The 19,652-nt window shown below is 42.6% G+C and overlaps 1 protein-coding gene across 6 annotated transcripts in view; it reads left to right on the top strand.

Moving 5' to 3' along the window:
- plcb4b (phospholipase C, beta 4b) overlaps positions 1-19,652 on the top strand; it is a 36,223-nt gene that overhangs the window by 15,230 nt on the left and 1,341 nt on the right. For 5 of the 6 annotated variants that reach the window (XM_077587133.1, XM_077587131.1, XM_077587134.1 and 2 more), the window contains 36 exons: positions 3,055-3,152; positions 4,410-4,490; positions 4,661-4,720; positions 6,026-6,169; positions 8,016-8,095; positions 8,168-8,221; positions 8,293-8,374; positions 8,454-8,554; positions 9,165-9,222; positions 9,644-9,752; positions 10,393-10,603; positions 10,679-10,772; positions 10,842-10,921; positions 11,047-11,131; positions 11,204-11,294; positions 11,371-11,460; positions 11,566-11,702; positions 11,783-11,878; positions 11,944-12,088; positions 12,178-12,262; positions 12,943-13,067; positions 13,464-13,515; positions 14,173-14,275; positions 14,359-14,523; positions 15,729-15,933; positions 16,775-16,863; positions 16,943-17,099; positions 17,158-17,207; positions 17,283-17,348; positions 17,827-17,942; positions 18,384-18,459; positions 18,543-18,718; positions 18,803-18,904; positions 18,972-19,029; positions 19,100-19,186; positions 19,428-19,461. In XM_077587133.1, the coding sequence (XP_077443259.1) occupies positions 3,069-3,152; positions 4,410-4,490; positions 4,661-4,720; positions 6,026-6,169; positions 8,016-8,095; positions 8,168-8,221; positions 8,293-8,374; positions 8,454-8,554; positions 9,165-9,222; positions 9,644-9,752; positions 10,393-10,603; positions 10,679-10,772; positions 10,842-10,921; positions 11,047-11,131; positions 11,204-11,294; positions 11,371-11,460; positions 11,566-11,702; positions 11,783-11,878; positions 11,944-12,088; positions 12,178-12,262; positions 12,943-13,067; positions 13,464-13,515; positions 14,173-14,275; positions 14,359-14,523; positions 15,729-15,933; positions 16,775-16,863; positions 16,943-17,099; positions 17,158-17,207; positions 17,283-17,348; positions 17,827-17,942; positions 18,384-18,459; positions 18,543-18,718; positions 18,803-18,904; positions 18,972-19,029; positions 19,100-19,186; positions 19,428-19,461 (3,628 nt within the window). In that variant the 5' untranslated portion in view covers positions 3,055-3,068. Of the gene's footprint in view, positions 1-3,054; positions 3,153-4,409; positions 4,491-4,660; positions 4,721-6,025; positions 6,170-8,015; positions 8,096-8,167; positions 8,222-8,292; positions 8,375-8,453; positions 8,555-9,164; positions 9,223-9,643; positions 9,753-10,392; positions 10,604-10,678; positions 10,773-10,841; positions 10,922-11,046; positions 11,132-11,203; positions 11,295-11,370; positions 11,461-11,565; positions 11,703-11,782; positions 11,879-11,943; positions 12,089-12,177; positions 12,263-12,942; positions 13,068-13,463; positions 13,516-14,172; positions 14,276-14,358; positions 14,524-15,728; positions 15,934-16,774; positions 16,864-16,942; positions 17,100-17,157; positions 17,208-17,282; positions 17,349-17,826; positions 17,943-18,383; positions 18,460-18,542; positions 18,719-18,802; positions 18,905-18,971; positions 19,030-19,099; positions 19,187-19,427; positions 19,462-19,652 lie in introns of those variants that run through there. The other variant, XM_077587135.1, reaches the window with a different exon arrangement.

Genomic DNA, 19,652 nt, shown 5'->3' with positions numbered 1-19,652 from the left:
GTTATTAATTGTGACTCATCCCTCTGGCCGGGATTTGGTTTAACTGATCACGGAGCTGCAGGATAGGGTAATTTAATTTTTTATGTTTGGAGTCGCAATGACAACCCTTAAAGGAATGTATCGCTGTCTGTCTAAAATCTGCATTTGGTACTTTTACATCACCATTTTTATGTTAGGTTCAACTTTGAGATTTCTTTAGCAGGATCCAATCATTTTCCATTTAAAAAGTATTAATGTCGCCCTAAAATGAACAGCTGATGTTCACCAAACGCGTCCTCAGTCAACCTTTACACTGCCTGGCGGATGTAGCCTCATTTTAGTTTATGAGGTGTGGGACCGCTGGGTGTTCCCGATCTGTTGTAATTATCTCCCTGTCAGGGGTTGGACAGGAGGGTGCTCGGACCTTACCTGCTCCCACCTCGGCGCCTCACGTGCAGACTAGCTGGGGTGTTATTGGACACGCGTCATCCTGCTGAGGAAATATGACCTAACCTATCATGCGGAGATCTAATTTAGCATCCGGCTGGGCGTCACAACCCAATTAGGCAAAATTAGGACCCGTGCGAAATCTGATTTGGGATTATTTGGCAGATTTAACCTTCTCGTGTTCTATTGAATTCTGGGTGGGGTAAAACCATCTGTTTATTTGTGAAATATTTAATCAAGCTATCTAATACCCAAGTTGATTTATCATGGTCCGTACCATTGATAAATTTTGAGAGCTTTACTTTACTCATGCCCTTATTTTGTGCTCATCCTAATGTAATGTAATTACTCAAATTGGTCTCAAAGTCAATAACAAACATGTTTTTTCTGACTGTTTCCAGATGTGACCTTCATGTACGAGACAGAGGGTCAACACAATTTTTGGGGAAAAGTGCTTATCTGTCAATGCCTGAAACATATAATTCGAATCTGGATCAAACAGGTTGGCTCTTGGTCAAATGTAAGGTGGTCATTGTGTCCTGTAAAGATTCATGGTATATGTGTAGCATTTCAAAACAGATTAATTCCAATTTCTTACCACCTCGTTTACTGATTTACCTTGAGACCTAATCATTGAACTCCAGCCCAGATCCGAAAAGGTAGAGTAATGCACTTTCGGAGCACTTTCCTTCCATTTTGTGCTAATCCATTTTATTGGCCAAGTGAAATGACATTAACTCGTTTTCTGGGTTGCTATCCTGGCGCCCTGCCTGGTCTCAGTCATTAATCAGGAGAGGAAGCGAGCATCTATGTTTTCATTCCCCACCGACACGCTGCGTGCATCTGTGATCCTGATCTCATGGTAGAACGCCACAGATGGTTGACCGCCCGTTTAGATGGACTCGGCCCATTTTTATGTACTTTTCCCTCGTCGGGTGCATCGAGCTGGCCAAGTGTGACGCAAAACAGGCAAGCATGTGGAAAGATTTGTTCTGAGGAAGTCATTGTCGCTACAGTGTGTAGACACTTTTGGGCTAGTTTTCAGAAAGTTTCCCTCGTTGAGGCTCCACAATTCAAGAGGATCCCCTTTCCGTATATTTCGAACAGGTGGACAACCAGAAAAATGGAGACGTATAATTGCGGCGCAGGTTTGAAGTGTCCAAGATCAATGTATCACTTAATTGGCAAATAGCAGACTGCCCCAGATAGAGAACGCGAGGAATATGCTCTGAGATTCTGAACATGTTGAAAAATGGAGACGTATAATTGCGGCGCAGGTGTGAAGTGTCCAAGATCAATGTATCACTTAATTGGCAGATAGCAGACTCCGCCAGATAGAGAACGTGAGGAATACGCTATGAGATTATGAACATGTTGACCATGTTTTCCTGTCCCTTAAAAGCAGCGCTACTCTCAAATGGTAAAATCCAAGTGTGTATTGCCATTGAGGAAAGGCACTCTTCATCTACTTTTGGCAGAGCGGTGTCCCGGGGAGAGCTTCTTGTAGCCTGCGTCGATGTTGTCACTGATCTGTATTGGACACATCAAGAGCAGATTTCCCCCATTGGCCTCTTTCCACTCTCTGTCACATACAGCTGTTTGCCTCATCCGCCATCCTTTTGTAGCATCTCCCCTCGCGTCACTTTTCCCTGCTTGTAGCCTTCTTACTCATCTCTTGCTTTCTCTGGATTTGCCCTTACTTCTGCTTTCTGTTGCAGCCTCGTGGCTATCTTCAGAGGAGGTGAAGGTACACTCAGAAAAAATTGGAGGAAATATGTTGGTTTAAAATGTTTCCGGTTAGATTTTCCTTGGTCAAGTATGTCTGAATTTAAAAATATAGTTGTCAAATAAAGATGTACAAAGCTCAAGACAAGTCAGTAAATGTTCCAGGTTGTTAATGGCGCGGTGTTTCACGGCCAGAGGTGCAAAATCGCGTCAGGCCGGCAAGGGAAAGGGCATTAACATGGTTAGACGAGACCGATCGTTATAACTCTTCAAAGTGTGGCAGCCGTGCTGAAAACCAATGTGTTCTTTTTTTTTTTATGGAGACGAATGAGACCTGTCGGGGTGAGCAGGACAAGTCAAAGTTTGTGACAAAGTGCGATCATCAACCAACTTGAGGGTTGAAGTGGAGGCAAATGTAGGACAGTTCTACTGGGGAGTAAAAAGATTGTTTTTTTCCCTCCAAATCCAATTAAAAATGTTGACATTTTAACTGCAGAGATGCTGTCATGAACGGCTGTTATCATTTTTAATGGTGTGACACCCATGTTGATGTCACAACGTGCCTGTAGATAGCAAGCACGCCCTTGTCTGGCATATTTAAGCGTGACGTCAAAGATAGACTATATTTGGGGTGGTGTCATCTCCGAGATAACGCTTTCTTGTCGGGAGCGCCCCCTCCCTCCACAGGGAGGCAGACCGTGGCTGCACATGTGTTCGGATGTGCGAAAATTTGAGGGAAATTTTTTATCATTCTCTGATCAAAAGGCTTCTTTTTTGCTTACTGGATCATTCACATTTTAACCTGTAACCACATTGCTATTGTCCGAAATGAAATGTTTCTATCACTTCACCAACTTTATTTCACGTCTAAATGGACTTATGGTGTGACTTCTTGTTTTGTAGGTCCTTAAGCAGCCATGACAAAGTCATACGAGTTCAACTGGCAGAAGAATGTGCCCGAGTTCATGCAGGAGGGTGCCTCCTTCGACAGATTTGATGAGGTACAAATAAATACTTTCCTTTAAAAGCTTCTATTGCCACCTATCCCAGCTATGTGAAGAATGCCTGACACCCTTGACTGTCTTATTATTATCATCTACAAATTCAGCCTAAGCTGCCAAAGTCAAAGAATTCAAACCTCTATGACCTTTGATCATTTAGTCATGATATATCCTTTGGAATTGTTTAATTTTTTTAATGAATGACACTTTCATTCATTGTCTTTCCCCGCCTGAACGTGAGCGAATAAGCACCCCTCACAACCCGTAAACTACAAAGGCTGCAGGCAATATGACTGCGTCGATTTGAAATGGCTTCCGCCGATTCCACCCCTACGCACGTAGCACACACATTTGAGCAAATATGCTAAACAGCATGGATTTTTCTTCCCCCCGAAACCCCCCCACTTAAAGTACAGTGCGCCAAACAAAACCCTGCTGACAGCTAATATGTGTTATTATGTGGGTGCCTTTTAGCAACATGACATGTTTATCTACACTTTGACAGCAGGGTTCGAGCCTTAGAGGGAGAACCCATTTTTTTAATTCCATATAGTGTTTATCCTCATTCGCCGCCAGCTGTTTTCAAAGGACAAACGCATTTGGCATTCCTCATGGATTTTTAATTCAGGTATTCCAAATGGCGTTCCCTCGGTTGACGAATCGACCGGCGCGAAGGTCAACTGTCTCGACTCGGTCGTCATTCAAGCTAATAGTAAAAGGGATTTCCCGTTCTTGTTTTTCTGGCATCCATCGTGTTTCGCCTTCCTCACTCTGGTCGGAAATCAGTCGTTGACAGATGGGGAAACGTGAAAACACTATTTATCATGATTTGAGTTAAATCAATAAAAAGGTGAGGCGTGGCCAATCCTGCGTGAAAGCTATGAACTGGTCACACCGAGTGACAGGCTGGCTTTTAACGGGGTTTGCTTTATGAAAGTCATTTTTCTTCTTTTACGGCGGGAGACGGACGCCAGTGTCGGTCACGCTTAAGATTAAAGACACTCAAGCTTTTAACTCGTCTGTCACACGGCTCTCTTTTTTTCAGAATCCTGCTGTGATTAATGAAATTTATAGTAGTTTGATTTTCACTTTGCATCTTTTAAAGGTTTAAATGGTAAATGTAATTTTACCAGTCCCTTTTGAGTATTTATAGCTGAGTTTTTTATTGTACGAAACAACCTTTGGGGAGTATTAATCAAGTGTTTTGTCTTTTTAATGATTCAATCCATGAGCCTAATTATTTTCCCCCCATTTTAGGACCCGTATATCTTTGAGCCCAATTGCCAGGTGAAGGTGGATGACTATGGCTTCTTTGTCTCGTGGAAAAGTGAAGGAAAGGTACGAAGTTAAGACCCTCCAGCGTTTGTTATCCCGTGCCTCGATAATAGCGTTACGTTGCTGGAGGTGGAGCCGTGTTCGGGTCAATGTGACCCGGAGTCTTAGTTGAATATTTAAGACTGTCACGTGCCTACTTTCTGTTTTCTGATGGACATTTTTTCATCCTGCAGGAGGGCCAGGTTCTGGAGTGCTCCCTCATCAATAGTATCCGTGTCGGCGCCACCCCAAAGGTGAGGAAAAGCATGCCCCAAGGAAGAAAATCTCGTAGTGTTTAATAAAAAATGTCCACCTGGAGGTTGTACTTATTCGTCTTTTGCTTTTAATGCGCTTGGTTGAGGCGTTTAGGTCAAAAGTGGATGCACACAAGGCAGAGATTCGCATGAGTCGTTATGCCAAAATGTGACTGTCACACCCAAATGGTGACATTTCATCAAATTGCCATGTAGGAAAGCAGCTATTTCCATCATCAAGTGGAAAATTGAAGTGCAAATGCTTGGTGTAACAAGATGGATGGAATTTGGGAGTGGAGCAACACGTATAGACTGACATAACATGAAAAAGTGTATATTGGCGTACATGTGTGAGGGCACGTACCAAGATGATGTGTCCAGATAGCGGACCCTCTCCCCGCCCGCCTCCTTGTCTGTTGTTTTGCCGCTCATGTGCGAATGAGGCGCACGCAGAGTGGGACAAGAGGGCTTCTCTTGCCAGGCTAATGTCGTTACTTACACAAGCGCACGTAATGCGATGAGCCACCAGGAGACGAACGAACGGCACTCGCACGGCCTGTTGTCGGGTGGCCGTCTGCTTTGCTTTCAGCCTTTATGCACAGTTTTAGTCACAATGGATGAAAGATGAATGCGGCGTAGGGAAGTGACAATTATTTTCGCCGCGTGCTGTACTTCGATAGACTTGAGCGATTACCAGAGGCTTTTTACATTTGCATATATCGGATTTCCCGGACTTTCTTTGGATTTTGGCTGGTTTTGCGATTTGTATATGTCTTATTTTTTTTCCACTCTAATTGCCAACTGCTTGGTTTTTTTAGTGTAGTTATCCAGAAAATTGTTGAAATGTTACATGAACAGTTGCCCGGTTTGTTTATCATTCCCTATTTTATTATTACTTTTGCCTATACAGTTTGTTCTTGGGTTCTGACGAATTAAAAAAAAACTCCCCGCGTGAATGTAATTTATCCTGCAGTGCGACTTTTTTATATTTGGTTGATGCGGCTTATACTCAGGTGCGGCTTATACTCGGGTGCGACGTATCGTCCGAAAAGGGTGCCCTTTGACTCGATACAAACATTTTGAATTGAATTACACTTAATACAATTCACCGTAAAAATATAACGTTTTTCAAGATGCTTAATATATTTAAAATTGCCTTTGTCGTCGTTTAAAAAAGTTAGAAAATGCAAATTACAATGGAGTTTAATCAATGAGATGGGAGTCTCCCAAAATCGTACAATTGGTAGTTCCTGCTGTATTCGTGATCAGCATCCAAACACACTCCTGCCTTTCTTTCCATGCCAGGACCCGAAGATCTTGTCGTCCTTCGAGGCCATCGGCAAGACGGAGGCAGACCTGGAGAGCTGCGTCATCTGCATCTGCAGCGGCGCCGACCTGGTCAACCTCAACTTCATGTTCATGGTGGCGGAGAACGCGGACACGGCCAGGGTATGACAATTAAAACGCAGGACATCTTTACATTCACAATGGTTTAAAGCACAACTAAAATGGTGCTTGTTTTATTCTGACAGATGCCATGCAACCGTTCGACATTAGGTCAGCGGTGAACACCCAACAAAAAAAAGCCCCTATTCAGTCCGTCCACTTTTGAAGGCTTTTAGTCACACTGCAAAGCTTTTCGTTAATTGTGCATGGGCAACTGAATAGTCGAAACTCCCACACTCTGGCCGTGATTCGCTCCAGAGTTCGTCATTGTGCGCATTGGATTCATTCAACATTCAACTTCTATTCTTTCTCTTTTTAGTGGGGCCTTGAAGCGGGCTATCCATTTTCAACATAGTAACCAAATGGGAGAGATTTGTGTTTGTGTAACATTTATTGTGGGGGTGTGTTTTTTGTTGTTGTTTTTATGAAGGTTTTAGTGGGTCCTTGCAAACTGAAGTGTCTCCATCAATTATTGCCACTTAATCAACCAGCTATTTTAGATCTTTTTTTTTAAACTTTATTCTGATAGTAGCTTAACTAGATCTATTTTTTTAATTAACCACACATTCTCATACCTGTCAACCTCGACCAATTTCTCCACTTATTAATGATTGCAATTCCCCTTTATATAGCGATTAAAAAAAAAAAAAAAACATACAAATGCAAGGGTGCACTTAAAAGTCTAAAATTTTCTCCAAAGTGGATGTGGTGCCCAATCAGTTTGCACTAAATTCAAGTTTCTGTAGATGCACATTGCTTGCTGACGCACTATAGGCACACAACACTTTATGCTGCTTCAACTCTGGGAATTAAGAAAAAAGGCTTTGCCGTATTAAACCTTTAGAAGTGGACGAAAAAGCTTGCAACAACTTGCATTTAGCTTCTTTATTCAAGACAGTGCGGGGTATTGTCCTCGCAGATGGTCTACTCAGAGGAAGAAAAAAGTTGAGGTAAAAAGTTGAGCTTCGATTTTCTACGCTCACAGTCAATACAAGTCAAGCTTTGACAATGAAGAGAGGAGAAAAAGACTTTGATCAATAGCGGCATTGATCTTCAAAAAGACAACTGTGCGCAAACATACCTAGGATATAAAATAGTTTCTCCCGCTACCTGTATTCTTGTTCATCCAAGTTCAGTGGGCAAGGAATGCTTCTTTTGACTTGAATAGTATTTACAATGATTAAAAAAAGTCAATCTGCAGTTAAAATGTTACATTTTGGGGTTTGTCTTTAGCAAAGGTTCTTGTGTAAGCTTTGTAGCGTTTGTCACCAAACACACACATTATTACCCACGGGTTTACACACCCACACACTCTCACCAAGACACCGTCACCACCTTGCAGGATGCATTTTGCCCACAGCAGCAGACCTGAGGCCGTGATAGAGTCATTTACAGACACGGCCTGGGGTCCGCCTTATCTTGTTTAATGGCTTCATCTCGATGTCAGTCACGTGCTAGAAAGCCACCAGTGGCACAAATATCAATAACTTTTTCTCACCCGCTTCCGAATGCCCTATTCATAAACTTGGAAATCTTATTACAAGTTATTGGAGTCGCAAGGTGCGTCACATAAGAAGTCGGTGGCTGCGTGTTTTTTTATTTTTAAGCAGCTCGGATTTTGCGTCTTGGATTTTTGTGTCTTGGGTTTTTGCGTCTTGGGTTTTTGTGTCTTGGATTTTTGTCTTGGATTTTTGTGTCTTGGATTTTTGTGTCTTGGGTTTTTGTGTCTTGGGTTTTTGTGTCTTGGATTTTTGTGTCTTGGATTTTTGTGTCTTTGATTTTTGTGTCTTGGATTTTGTGTCTTGGATTTTTGCCTCTTGCTTGATACTTGTTTGTTTTGTGTGTGTAGAAATGGACGGAGGGGCTGAGATCGGTGATTCACAATTTCAAATCCAACAGCGTGTGTCCGATGACTTCGCTGAAGAAACAGTGAGTGCCGTCGGCGGTCCGCTCGCTTGCTCGCGTGCGCTTCGCTGAATAACCTGCGTGTTCCCGTCTCAGCTGGATCAAGATGTGCGTCCTGACCAATGTGAACGGCAAGATTCCCGTCAGAGGGTAAATCAAAACCATGGGGAATCGGGTTCCAAAACAGTCCCTTTCGTGCCATTAACTCTTCTATCCCAAAGGATTACGCGGACGTTTGCATCAGGCAAGACGGAGAAGGGCATTTTTCAGGCCTTGAAGGATTTAGGCCTTCCGAGCGGCAAGGTGAGTCTTCCCAAACTTTACTGCTACAACGCAACGGTAGATGGAATGGATAACCACAGGTTTTGGATTTCGTCCCCAGAACGATGAGATTGAGCAATCGGCGTTCACCTTTGACATTTTCTACGCGCTCACGCAGAAGATTTGCCCTCGCACGGACTTGGAGGACCTATTCAAGAAGATGTAAGGCTCAATCGCTCTTCTTGGATACAAGGTTTCTGTACTTGTTGACATTTCGGGTCATACTTTGACTCACTAGTTGAATTCCCGCATAACTCAGTATACACGTTTGGTTAAAAAAAAAACTTTAAAAATGAAATGCTTTTATTTTTGTATCGTTACGCGTTTGAATTGAATGGGAATTGTGCACCATGACCACAAGAAGGCAGTATAATTCAATTTAACATTTACCGTCATGTATCTATCTATCTACCCATTTTCAAACTTTTTGAGGAATTTTCCTTTTATTTTTTAAGTCTTCACCCTCGAGACCCAATCTGCCGCATCCCGTCGTAAATAACGACGACAAAGATCTTTGCCGTGCCTGCCGCACTAACTAGCTCCAGCCTCTAACCCGCCTCTCCGGTTCTCCGGCCTTAATGATCTCTTCTACCTAACGACACTTTCACAAGGGACGAGTAGCCCCCGCAAAAAAAAAAGAAAAAAGAACAGAGGAGGACAGCTTGTTTCTAATCATGTGAACTGACTGACTGCCTGCTGCGTGAACGACTGACTATTTCCAAAAGGCCTAACATTTTGTTTCATTTTCTCTTTCTAATCCATTCCTTTGCAGCAATGGGAGCAAAAGTGATTATTTAACAGTAGACCAGTTAGTCAGCTTTCTCAATGAAGTAAGCTTTTTATTATTCGTTAACTTTGTTGTGTGTGCGTGTGCATGTGTGCGTCTTGCCTTCACTACCTGGATTAGTTTTGATAGGACCCCCAATGGCCGCCTCTGCATGCCATCCCCTCGTTCTCTTCCCCCCCTTTCTCCTTTCTCGGCCCAGCCGGTGTCTGATGGGCGTTGCCACGGCAACGGGAGGGTAGAAGTTTTTTTTTCCCGTCCTGTCGCTTCCCCGCTGCTTGGATGTGTTTGTGTGGCCACCGCATTGCACATGATACAATAGAGCACCTTTTTGGTTCTGATTTGGCGTCACATTTGAATCACCGTCCCTGTGTGCTGTGTGTTAGATGTGCAATTTGATGGATTTTATTTTTTGGGGATTCGGCGTGTGGTCATTGTTTGATTTATTTTTTATTTTTTACCTTCAGAACCAGCGGGACCCTCGACTCAATGAGATTCTCTTCCCGTTCTACGACCCCAAGAGAGCCACGCAGATCATCGAGAAGTACGAGCGGGACGAAGAGCTGAAGAAGAAAGGTGAGTGAGGAGGGAGGATGAAACAATGTTGGCCTCTGCTGCCGCCTGGCAGATTAAAAAAGAACTGCAAAAAGGCTGTGATTATTTTTAGAGTTAATTTGACTTTTATTTAGAAAAAGGAAGGTTGGTACTACAATTAATTTTCAGTTGAAGGTCAAATGATATTTTGTGAAGTCCTTTGTGCAAATTTTTAAAAATATATATTTTTTAATGGTGTTAAAGATAGCAAGGAATGGGATAATATTTGTTTTATAAATTCAATTTCATAAAATACCAGGTTGTTGTAGACAGTGTCAGTATGGTCAGTGTATATTTTCTATTGTTTTAAAAATATATTTACAAAATATAATTTTTACAACCGTCTATGTTGATATCTATTTATAGTTTTAATGTGTTACTAAAAAAATCCATAAAACTTGATGTTTTAACTTCAATGTCTCAATAGATCATTGCAAAATCATGTATCTGATCTTAAGCACATATATGAGGGCTGAACATTAAATTTAGTTTTACTGATCAGTTCCACAATATTCTCTTTTTATGTATTCAAATACATTCATATCACACGATCATCGTCAAATGATTCAATTTGATTTTTAAAAAAAATGTTAAATGAAACAAAATCGTACTTATTCACCAGGCAACATGTCCAGCGACGGTTTTTGCCGCTACCTGATGTCGGACGAGAACGCCCCGGTCTTCCTGGACCGTCTGGAGCTGTGCCAGGATATGGACCAGCCGCTAGCTCACTACTTCATCAGTTCGTCTCACAACTCTTACCTGACGGGCCGGCAGTTTGGCGGCAAGTCGTCTGTGGAGATGTACCGTCAGGCCCTGCTTTCGGGGTGCAGGTATTAGTCTCCGTATGAAATGTACGCCAATCTATTTGACTGGTTCAGCGTGAAGAGCTTCGTTGTCTCTGTCAGATGCGTCGAGTTGGACTGCTGGGACGGAAAAGGGGAGGACCAGGAGCCCATCATTACTCACGGCAAGGCCATGTGCACAGACATCCTATTCAAGGTCGATTTGGAGTGCGCACACCATCTTGTGTAAAAAAGAGGATATTACAACTGATGTCATTTATTACAGGATGTCATTCAAGCCATCAGGGAAACGGCCTTTGTCACTTCGGAGTTTCCCGTTATTTTATCCTTTGAGAACCATTGCAGGTATTTGTGATGATCGTTTTTGTGGATGTCCTCTTTTTTAGAATTTAGTCTTTTGATATCCAATGTCGAGAAATTGAAGTACTGTCCAAATCGTGATGTAAACACGTACACTTGTGTGCTTGCAGTAAACCCCAGCAGTTCAAAATGGCCAAGTATTGTGAGGAGATCTTTGGCGACTTTCTCCAGAGGCAACCCCTCGAGAACTTTCCGGTAGGTTTTGTTTATCATCCAGAGCGCACACACTCGCTACAATTCTAAATGTGGCGCCCTTCCCTTTGGCAGATCGAATCCGGTCGCCCTTTACCCTCGCCGAATGACCTGAGACGAAAAATCCTCATCAAAAACAAGCGCTTGAAACCCGAAGTGGAGCAAAGTAGGCGCATGTTGTATCCTGTCGGTGTGGAAGCCATTTTGGGGCCTGATGTGTATTTTTTTTCTATGTCACGCAGAGCAACTGGAGGCCTTCAAAAAACACATGGAGGCAGGAGAGACCAACACCACCGCCATTATCATGGGAGAGGAGGACGACACGGAGAACGGTAAGGAAAGTTTGTTTTTTTAAAGAAAAAAAAAAGCTTTTGGATGCATCGTGCAGTTTAATATCTGCGTTATTAAAAATCCGGCTACGCCCTTTTTTTCCTGAGCGGGAGAAAAGGAGCCCGAAGATAAGGACACGACTTCGGAAGCACCGAGCAGTCTGTCGGAGGCTGCCACGGACAAAGAGGCCAACACTGACTCCCAACCTAAAAAAGTCCAACAGTGCAATAACAGTATCAAGAAGGTGAGTTTGCCTCATTTTTAGCAACAACATAAAATCCACTGCTTTGCTGCTTCATACTGTTTTTTTTTTTTTTTTGGCAGGCGCCCGAAGACGAGACAACAGAGGCGTCCGAAGCTACGGAAGCAGCTGACGCTACGGATATTTCCGAGGCGTCCGACCCGGACAACAACAAGAAGGTAAGTGTGCGACATCACCCGCTTTCAGCCCGATGGTACGCGCTTCTCATCCAGCGTCCAATCAGGGTGGCGACGGCTCCGAGGACCTGGAGGAGGCTTTGATTGCCCAGTATACGTACGTGGGCGCCACCACCAACATCCACCCGTTCCTGTCCGCCATGGTCAACTACGCGCAGCCCGTCAAGTTCCAAAGTTTTGATGTAGCCGAAGGTGAGCTTGCATTATTCTCTTAAATGTAGATTTTCAAAATGAGTCTTTGCAAATGTTATTTTATCCTGGTATCTTATTTTCCTCCATAGAGAAGAATATCCATCACAACATGTCGTCTTTCAATGAGTCTGTGGGCCTCGGGTACTTGAAGACGAACGCCATCGAATTTGTCAAGTATCCTTTGGACTCTGGATTACAAGGATCCTGTTTTTCAACTGTTATATTGAGCCAAAACTCAAAAACACAAACTAAACATTTACCGTATTTTCACGACTATAAGGCGCACTGCATTATAAGGCTCACCCTCAATGAATGACACATTTTATTTTTTTTCCATATATAAAGCACACTGGATTATAAGGCCTGTCTATTTTGGAGAAAACGTAAGACTTTTAAGTGCGCCTTATAGTTGGGAAAATGCGGTAATTATAACGTGTTATCTCCTAGAACATTTATCACTGTGTTATAGTAGTGTTTTTTTTATTATTGATTACATTTTATTTCAACGGAAAGTTGGAAAAGTGCAATTGAAAAAACCTTTTGGTGGTTGTAATTCAATTCTAATTCCAAGAAAAAGTTTTTAAGGATGCCAAAATGATAACATAATATTTAAAATGTCAATTTGTTGCATTTCATCAATTTAGCTCACCCTAACCAAAACCATTTTTTACATTTATTTTGCTATTGGCTAAAACGTGAACTGTGTGACTACGGCACGCACTCTCTTCCTCCAAAGGGACTGCTTGACCCAAGCTGTTCACACTAAAAATAGTCTTGCGGTGCATTTGATGTGCACACACACACACACATGCGCATGTGCGTTTTTTTCGGAACGTTCCTGATCTCCAGCCCAGCTACAACAAACGTCAGATGAGCCGTATCTACCCCAAAGGGGGCCGAGTGGACTCCAGTAATTACATGCCTCAGATCTTCTGGAACGCCGGCTGCCAGATGGTCTCGCTCAACTTCCAGACCCCAGGTACCGCATCACACGCCAGGCGGGGCCCTCGTTGACCTCACGCACACACACCAACGAGCCAGTTAAATATATATGCTCTCATAGACACGAAAGGACAAAATGTTTGACGGGATTTCAATTTACATTAATCCCAAGTATTTGAACGCAGCGTTTGCACACTAAACGAGCGTCCGTCTGCCGGCGCATTGAACTTGTAGTCAATCTACCTCTACGACGTTGCGGTTCACCGCCTCCGTGAGCCTGTTGTAAAGCAGCTGTTGCCCCCCCGCCCCGGGCGGAAGGGCCACGCGGCATATGGCCCCTCCCACGGCCAGCCATGTGCGTGGCGGCCCCAGGCTCTTTCACGAGAGGATGAGCCTTTTCTATGCTTTTGATTTTTTTCCCCCGCCTTTTCAGATTTGGCCATGCAGCTGAACCAAGGAAAGTTTGAGTACAACGGCTCCTGCGGGTGAGAGCATCTAAGTCAAGGGTGTCAAGACTCGGGTTGGTTCGCGGGCCGCATTAACGTCAACTCGATTTCACGTGGGCCGGACCATTTTAGATAAAATATTTAGGTTTTTTTTTAATAAATGGATTAAAAGCCCTAAATATTCATTTTTTTATAGATCTAAAACAATGTTTATTTGAGCTTTTTTCTTAGTAAGGGAAAATCATTTATTTAATCATTTGTTTTTCTTTTCAAAAGGGAAGCAAATTTTTCTTTAATTATGTTCCATATTAAAGTGCAAAACAGAAAATATTTTTTTATATTTTTAGATTTTACAAAATGATTTTTTAACTAAAAACACAAAGAAAAAAATGGATTAAAAATTGAAATTATTGATTTAAAGGGGGGAAATCAGGAAATATAATATACATCCATAGCTATCATTTTAATTTGATCCTAAAACAGAAAGTCAGCACTCATGATTTACTTTCCCGGGCCACACAAAATGATGCGGCGGGCCAGATTTGGCCCCCGGGCCGCCACTTTGACACCTGCAATCTAAGTCATCTGATACTAAAAATGTAATATGTATGGTGTACAAAGAAGTCGCCAAGCAGACATTATCTCTAACGGAATGAGGAAAACAAAACATGGGTTTATTGATTTTTCTATTGTCAGGTACCTGCTGAAGCCCGACTTCATGCGGCGTTCGGACCGCATGTTCGATCCCTTCTCGGAGACGCCGGTGGATGGCGTCATTGCCGCCACGTGCAGCGTCCAGGTTAGACAACGACAGCAATCCCTTTCAGTGTATCGAAGGCGAAGCTCGAACACCGGGACGTGGCTCTGTTCCTCCCCACGCAGGTTTTCTCGGGCCAGTTCCTATCGGACAAGAAAATCGGCACGTACGTGGAGGTGGACATGTACGGCCTGCCCACCGACACCATCCGCAAAGAGTTTCGCACGCGCATGGTGATGAACAACGGGCTGAACCCGGCCTACAACGAGGAACCTTTTGTCTTCAGAAAGGTACACCAACTGTGTGTGTGGAATAGTGCTGCTCTCAGCACAATGAAAAGTCTCTCAACCGTGACTGTGACTCCAGTTCCCTTTAACACACACCATCAATCACGGCCTCACGCAACACAACACACACACACACACACACATAGACACGCGCATCTGCTGTACAGTGCTCAGTGAGCAAGATCCCTTTTGTCACATGCGCACACACACACACGGCAAACACCTTGAAAAGCGCATACACGAGACTCGCCCCACTTTGCGTCCGGACCGAAGATTCTCTTATCTGTTCTCCAGGGATGAATCGTCCTTCGCTTATCTTTGGGTTCTCTCAAGCAGGGTTTCGCACCTCCTCGCGCGCACATTTGGAGATAGAAATATACAAGATATACGGCACCCCAAAATGCGCCTTGTCAGTAGTCAGATAGGCTCTCTGTTGCGCTTTATTCGCAGATGATAAGAACACTTATTACTACTAATACTACTTTGTGTTAGCCGGGTTTTAGCAAGTAGTTCAAGTTTGTCAAATATTTAAAAACACATCTGTTAATATTTAAGACACAAATTGTGATCATATGTTTTTAATTAAATTCATGAAAGATAGACGCCTGAAACTTGGTGTTTACGCGATACATTTAGCTATGGGCAATCAATAAATATATCATTTGAAATGAAATTGATGCATGAATTTAAGGATGCAATTTGGGGCTTAAATATTCTGTTAAAATTTTATCCACATAGTATGATCATATGTTTTTAATTAAATTCATGAAGGATAGACGCCTGAAACTTGGTGTTTACGGGATAAATTTAGCTATGGGCAATCAATAAATATATATCATTTGAAATTAAATGGATGCATGAATTTAAGGATGCAATTTGGGGCTTAAAAAATAAGTTAATATTTTATCCACATATTATGATCATGTTTTTAATACAATCCATGTAAGACAGACGCCTGAAACTTGGGTGTTTACGGGACAAATTTTGCTATGGGCAATCAATCAATATATATCATTTTAAATTAAATGGATGCATGAATTTAAGAACGCAATTTGGTGCTTAAAAAATCTGTTAATATTTTATCCACATATTTTGGATCATCTGTTTTTAATTACATTCATATTAGACTGAAACTTGGTGTTTACGGGACAACATTTGCTATGGGCAATCAATCAATATATCATTTTAAATGTGTGTATTGATGTCAGGTGATCTTGCCGGATCTGGCGGTGCTGCGACTGGCCGTGTACGACGACAACAACAAGCTGATCGGCCAGCGCATCCTTCCGCTGGACGGCCTGCAGGCCGGCTACCGACACATCTCGCTGCGGAACGAGGGCAACAAGCCCCTCTCGCTGCCCACCATCTTCTGCCAGATCATCCTCAAAACCTACGTGCCCGACGGCTTCGGGGGTGAGTCGAATCAAGCGCCTTGGATTCGCGTCTTGCGCTTTATGAGAAGCCTTGGGCCTTCTTTTCTATTCTCTTCCTTCTAGTCGCTTTCCCGTTCGGTAATGATGCCGCAAAAAGCTTTAAACGTGCAAATGAGAAGACATTTGCTGCTGTCGTTAAACTAAGCCAAAGGGTTCCAAGTGGGAAAACGACCAAGCTCGGTGGCTCCTCCTTCCGCCTTAAGTCACTTTTTTTATTATTTAGTGATTGCATTAAACTCTGTAAAGTCTTTATGATTTCATCCAAACTTTTGGGGGGGTTTACAAAGGATAGTTTGTTTTACGAAGGCGAGGTGAACGTTTAAAATCACGTCTTGACTTTGGTTATTTGCATATAATGCCTCCAAATCTGATCTATATCCAGAATTACTGGTAAATTGAATTTAAGAAGAAAAGTCTAAATGAACATTTTTCAATGCTTATGAACAAAATGGCCTTATTTCATGTTCATTTAAGGTAAAATAATTTGTGTGAAAAATCTATCTTAATTTTAAATGAATTTGATTAGGAGTAAATTGCAGACCAATTATCAAATTGCTGTATTTAACTGATTTTTAAAAAATTGATTGATTTTATCCGTATGTTTTCATGTACATTTACGTACATTTAAAAATGCTGTTAGTATAAATTAAACATACATAACTTTATATTTCCAATTAAATACAATTCAACTTAATAACAATAAATACACTATTAGATGATGAAAAATGAGGATCAAATGGAAAAATACCAATTCTACATAATATTAAAAAAAACAATGAATTTTTATGCATCCTTAACAAAAGTGTCTGGATTCGTTGCAGCTTTCGTCGAAGCTTTGTCCGACCCAAAGAAGTTTCTGACCATCGCCGAGAAGCGAGCCGACCAGATGAAAGCCCTGGGCATCGACACGGTATCTCGGCGCGCCGAAAACCGATCCGCCCAGTGTCCGTGGTCAAAATTGACATAAATGCTCGCCCGTCCCGCGTAAGAACGACATCGCCGACGTGCCTAGCGGGAGCTCCAAAAACGACAAGAAGGGAAAAGGCAAAGGGGACCCGGTGAAGGCCAACGTGACGGCGCAGAGCAGCGCCGACGTGGCTCAGAGCTCCAACGCGGCACAGAACAACGCGGCGGAGACCAAGAAAGGTACGTTCCCCAGTCTTATTTGAATTGTCTTATTTGCTCACCATTCGCGAACTTGCAGATAACACCTTGGTACCCAGTGTCAACATTGACGACTTGAAGCAAATGAAGGTGCGTACGTCAGAAAACTCGCTCGTAAGCAAACATCTTTGGGCAGTCAAGTCACTCGTGTCTGTCCCGATGCAGACGTACCTCAAGCTCATTAAAAAGCAGCAAAAAGATCTGTCCTCTATAAAGAAGAAGCACTCCAAGGTCAGTTCTGTGCTGTTTTTTTTTTGGAGTATAAGTCGCACTAGCAAAGAATGCACAATGAAGGGGGGAAATAATACTATATAAGTTGCACTAGAGTACCGTATTTTCACGACTATAAGGCGCACCACATTATAAGGCGCACCCTCAATGAATGACATTTTTTTTTCCATATATAAAGCACACTGGATTATAAGGCGCCCTGTCTATTTTGGAGAAAATTTAAGACTTGAAGAATTTAAGTGCGCCTTATAGTCGTGAAAATACGGTATATGTTAAAGTAAAGCACGGAAAAAGGTTCCAAATAAAAACTTGTATATGTAACGTGTACAGTTTTTTGGATAACTATAGCCGAAAACAGCGGGCTAACAAGATGTCGGCGGACAGAGTGTAAATAAATACATTTAAAAAATTTAAAAAGTGCGACTTATAGTCCGGACTATGCATTATTTGCCTGACGAACGTCTGTGGCTTTTTCCAGGATCAGAACTCGATGCAGAAAGCACACAGCACGCAGGTGGACAAGATGGCGTCGGCCCACGACAAGGAGAAGAGCACGCTGGAGAAGCTGCTGGAGAAAGCCGTCAAGAAACGAGGGTAAAATAACAAGCATACTGGCTAGATAGGCCTAATTCAATAACGCAAGTAGGGAAGGAAACTAGACTCCAAATTATTATGCAAATTGTCTTTTGGCCAAATGAGAGTCGGCATCATTTCCAAGTCAGATTAGTTTAATATTTGTGATTTTGCCTCCCAATGGCATTATTTTTCACGGGTAGGTAAAAAGTAACAATGGATTTCTTTTTTATTTAGAAAATTACAACGATTTTTGTAAATTAATTAATTTAGACATTTAAAAAAAAATACATGAATTAAATTAAATTATTTTAAGTATTTTTTGTGTTTGATCAAACTCCAACTCATCTTTTTCAAACCATACTATATTAAATTTTTTTTTTTTTTTTTTTTTTTTTTTTAAATATCGATATACCATGAAGTCCGTGAGGCATTCTAAATGTTTGCTTGGTCGTCCCTCAGGGAAAACAACTGCCAAGAACTGAGGAAGGAAACCGAAGTGAAGATCCAAGCGCTGGTGAACGACCACAAAGGAAAGGTGCGTCAATCAGACCTTTATTTTGTACGGTGAGATTTCCCACGGTTTTCACCGCCGCCTTTTGGCCCCACCTACTTTTGCAGGTAAAGGAGCTGACGGCGCAGCATACCAAGGAATGGTCGGACCTGATCGGCGGCCACGCCGGCGAAGAGCAGGCCCTGAAGGACGCCCACGTCACGCAGCAGTGCGAGCACCTCAAGAAACTGCTGAGCAGCATTCAGGATCAGCAGGCCTCGCAGCTCAAGCTCATCCACGATCGGTCAGTCGCCACTAAAAACGCGGAGAAGGTGCTCCGTCCGTCCGGACGTCTCGGTCACCGTTTTTTTCCGCTTGGGGCGCACAGGCAGAGCAAAGACATGCGAGCCAACCAGGCCAAGATGTCCATGGAGAACAGCAAAGCCATCAGTCAGGATAAGACCATCAAAAACAAGGCGGAGAGGGAAAGGTGACGTACACCTTGGCACGGTTTTCGAGATCTCAGAGGACTCGCTGACGGACGCCTTTTTTTGCAGGAGAGTGCGAGAGTTGAACAGCACCAACACCAAGAGGTTCATGGATGAGCGGAAGAGGGTGCGTAGCAACGGGAAACTCAAACGGGGAGACATTTTGTTGAATCGACTTCTCTGTGTGTGTATGTCAGTTGGCTATGAAGCACCAGAAGGAAATCGAGCAGTTGGAGAAGAACCAGAAAGAGCAGGTGGAGAAACTGGACAAGTTTAACGAACAGGTAACAACCCATTTGATTGATATAAAAGGAAAAGGTGTACTGAATGATATCAAGCTCATATTTAAAAAAAACTTGAATGCCAGCTGATTAAGTAGCTCATCCCATTTCACCATTCGTCCTTATGTAAGTGTATGTTTACATTACCATTTCATGCTTCAGCGTGTGTTTATGTAAGTGTATCTTTACATTTATGATCATTTTTTTGCGTGTTTTTTCATATGATGTGCTTTTCCTCTCCCAGCTTTTGGCATCGCATCATGAAAGTAAACAAAAAGGTAAGAAACACTTTTTTTTAGCATTCCCCATAATGTTTTGAGAGGTTGTGTGTGGAACTTAATCGTCACCTACGCAATACAAAGTGGCCATCTTGCGTGTGTCTTTTTAACTGCCATTCAATCGAATCGAATGATCGCTTCCAAGCCGCTCCAAGTTAAAATGGATTGGACCTTTATTGCCGTCAAAGGTT

The sequence above is a fragment of the Stigmatopora argus genome, chromosome 19 (genome assembly GCF_051989625.1).
Source record: "Stigmatopora argus isolate UIUO_Sarg chromosome 19, RoL_Sarg_1.0, whole genome shotgun sequence".
Taxonomy (NCBI): Eukaryota; Metazoa; Chordata; class Actinopteri; order Syngnathiformes; family Syngnathidae; genus Stigmatopora; species Stigmatopora argus.
Note: the sequence above shows the minus strand (reverse complement) of the source record. Positions and strands in the feature narration are given on the sequence as shown.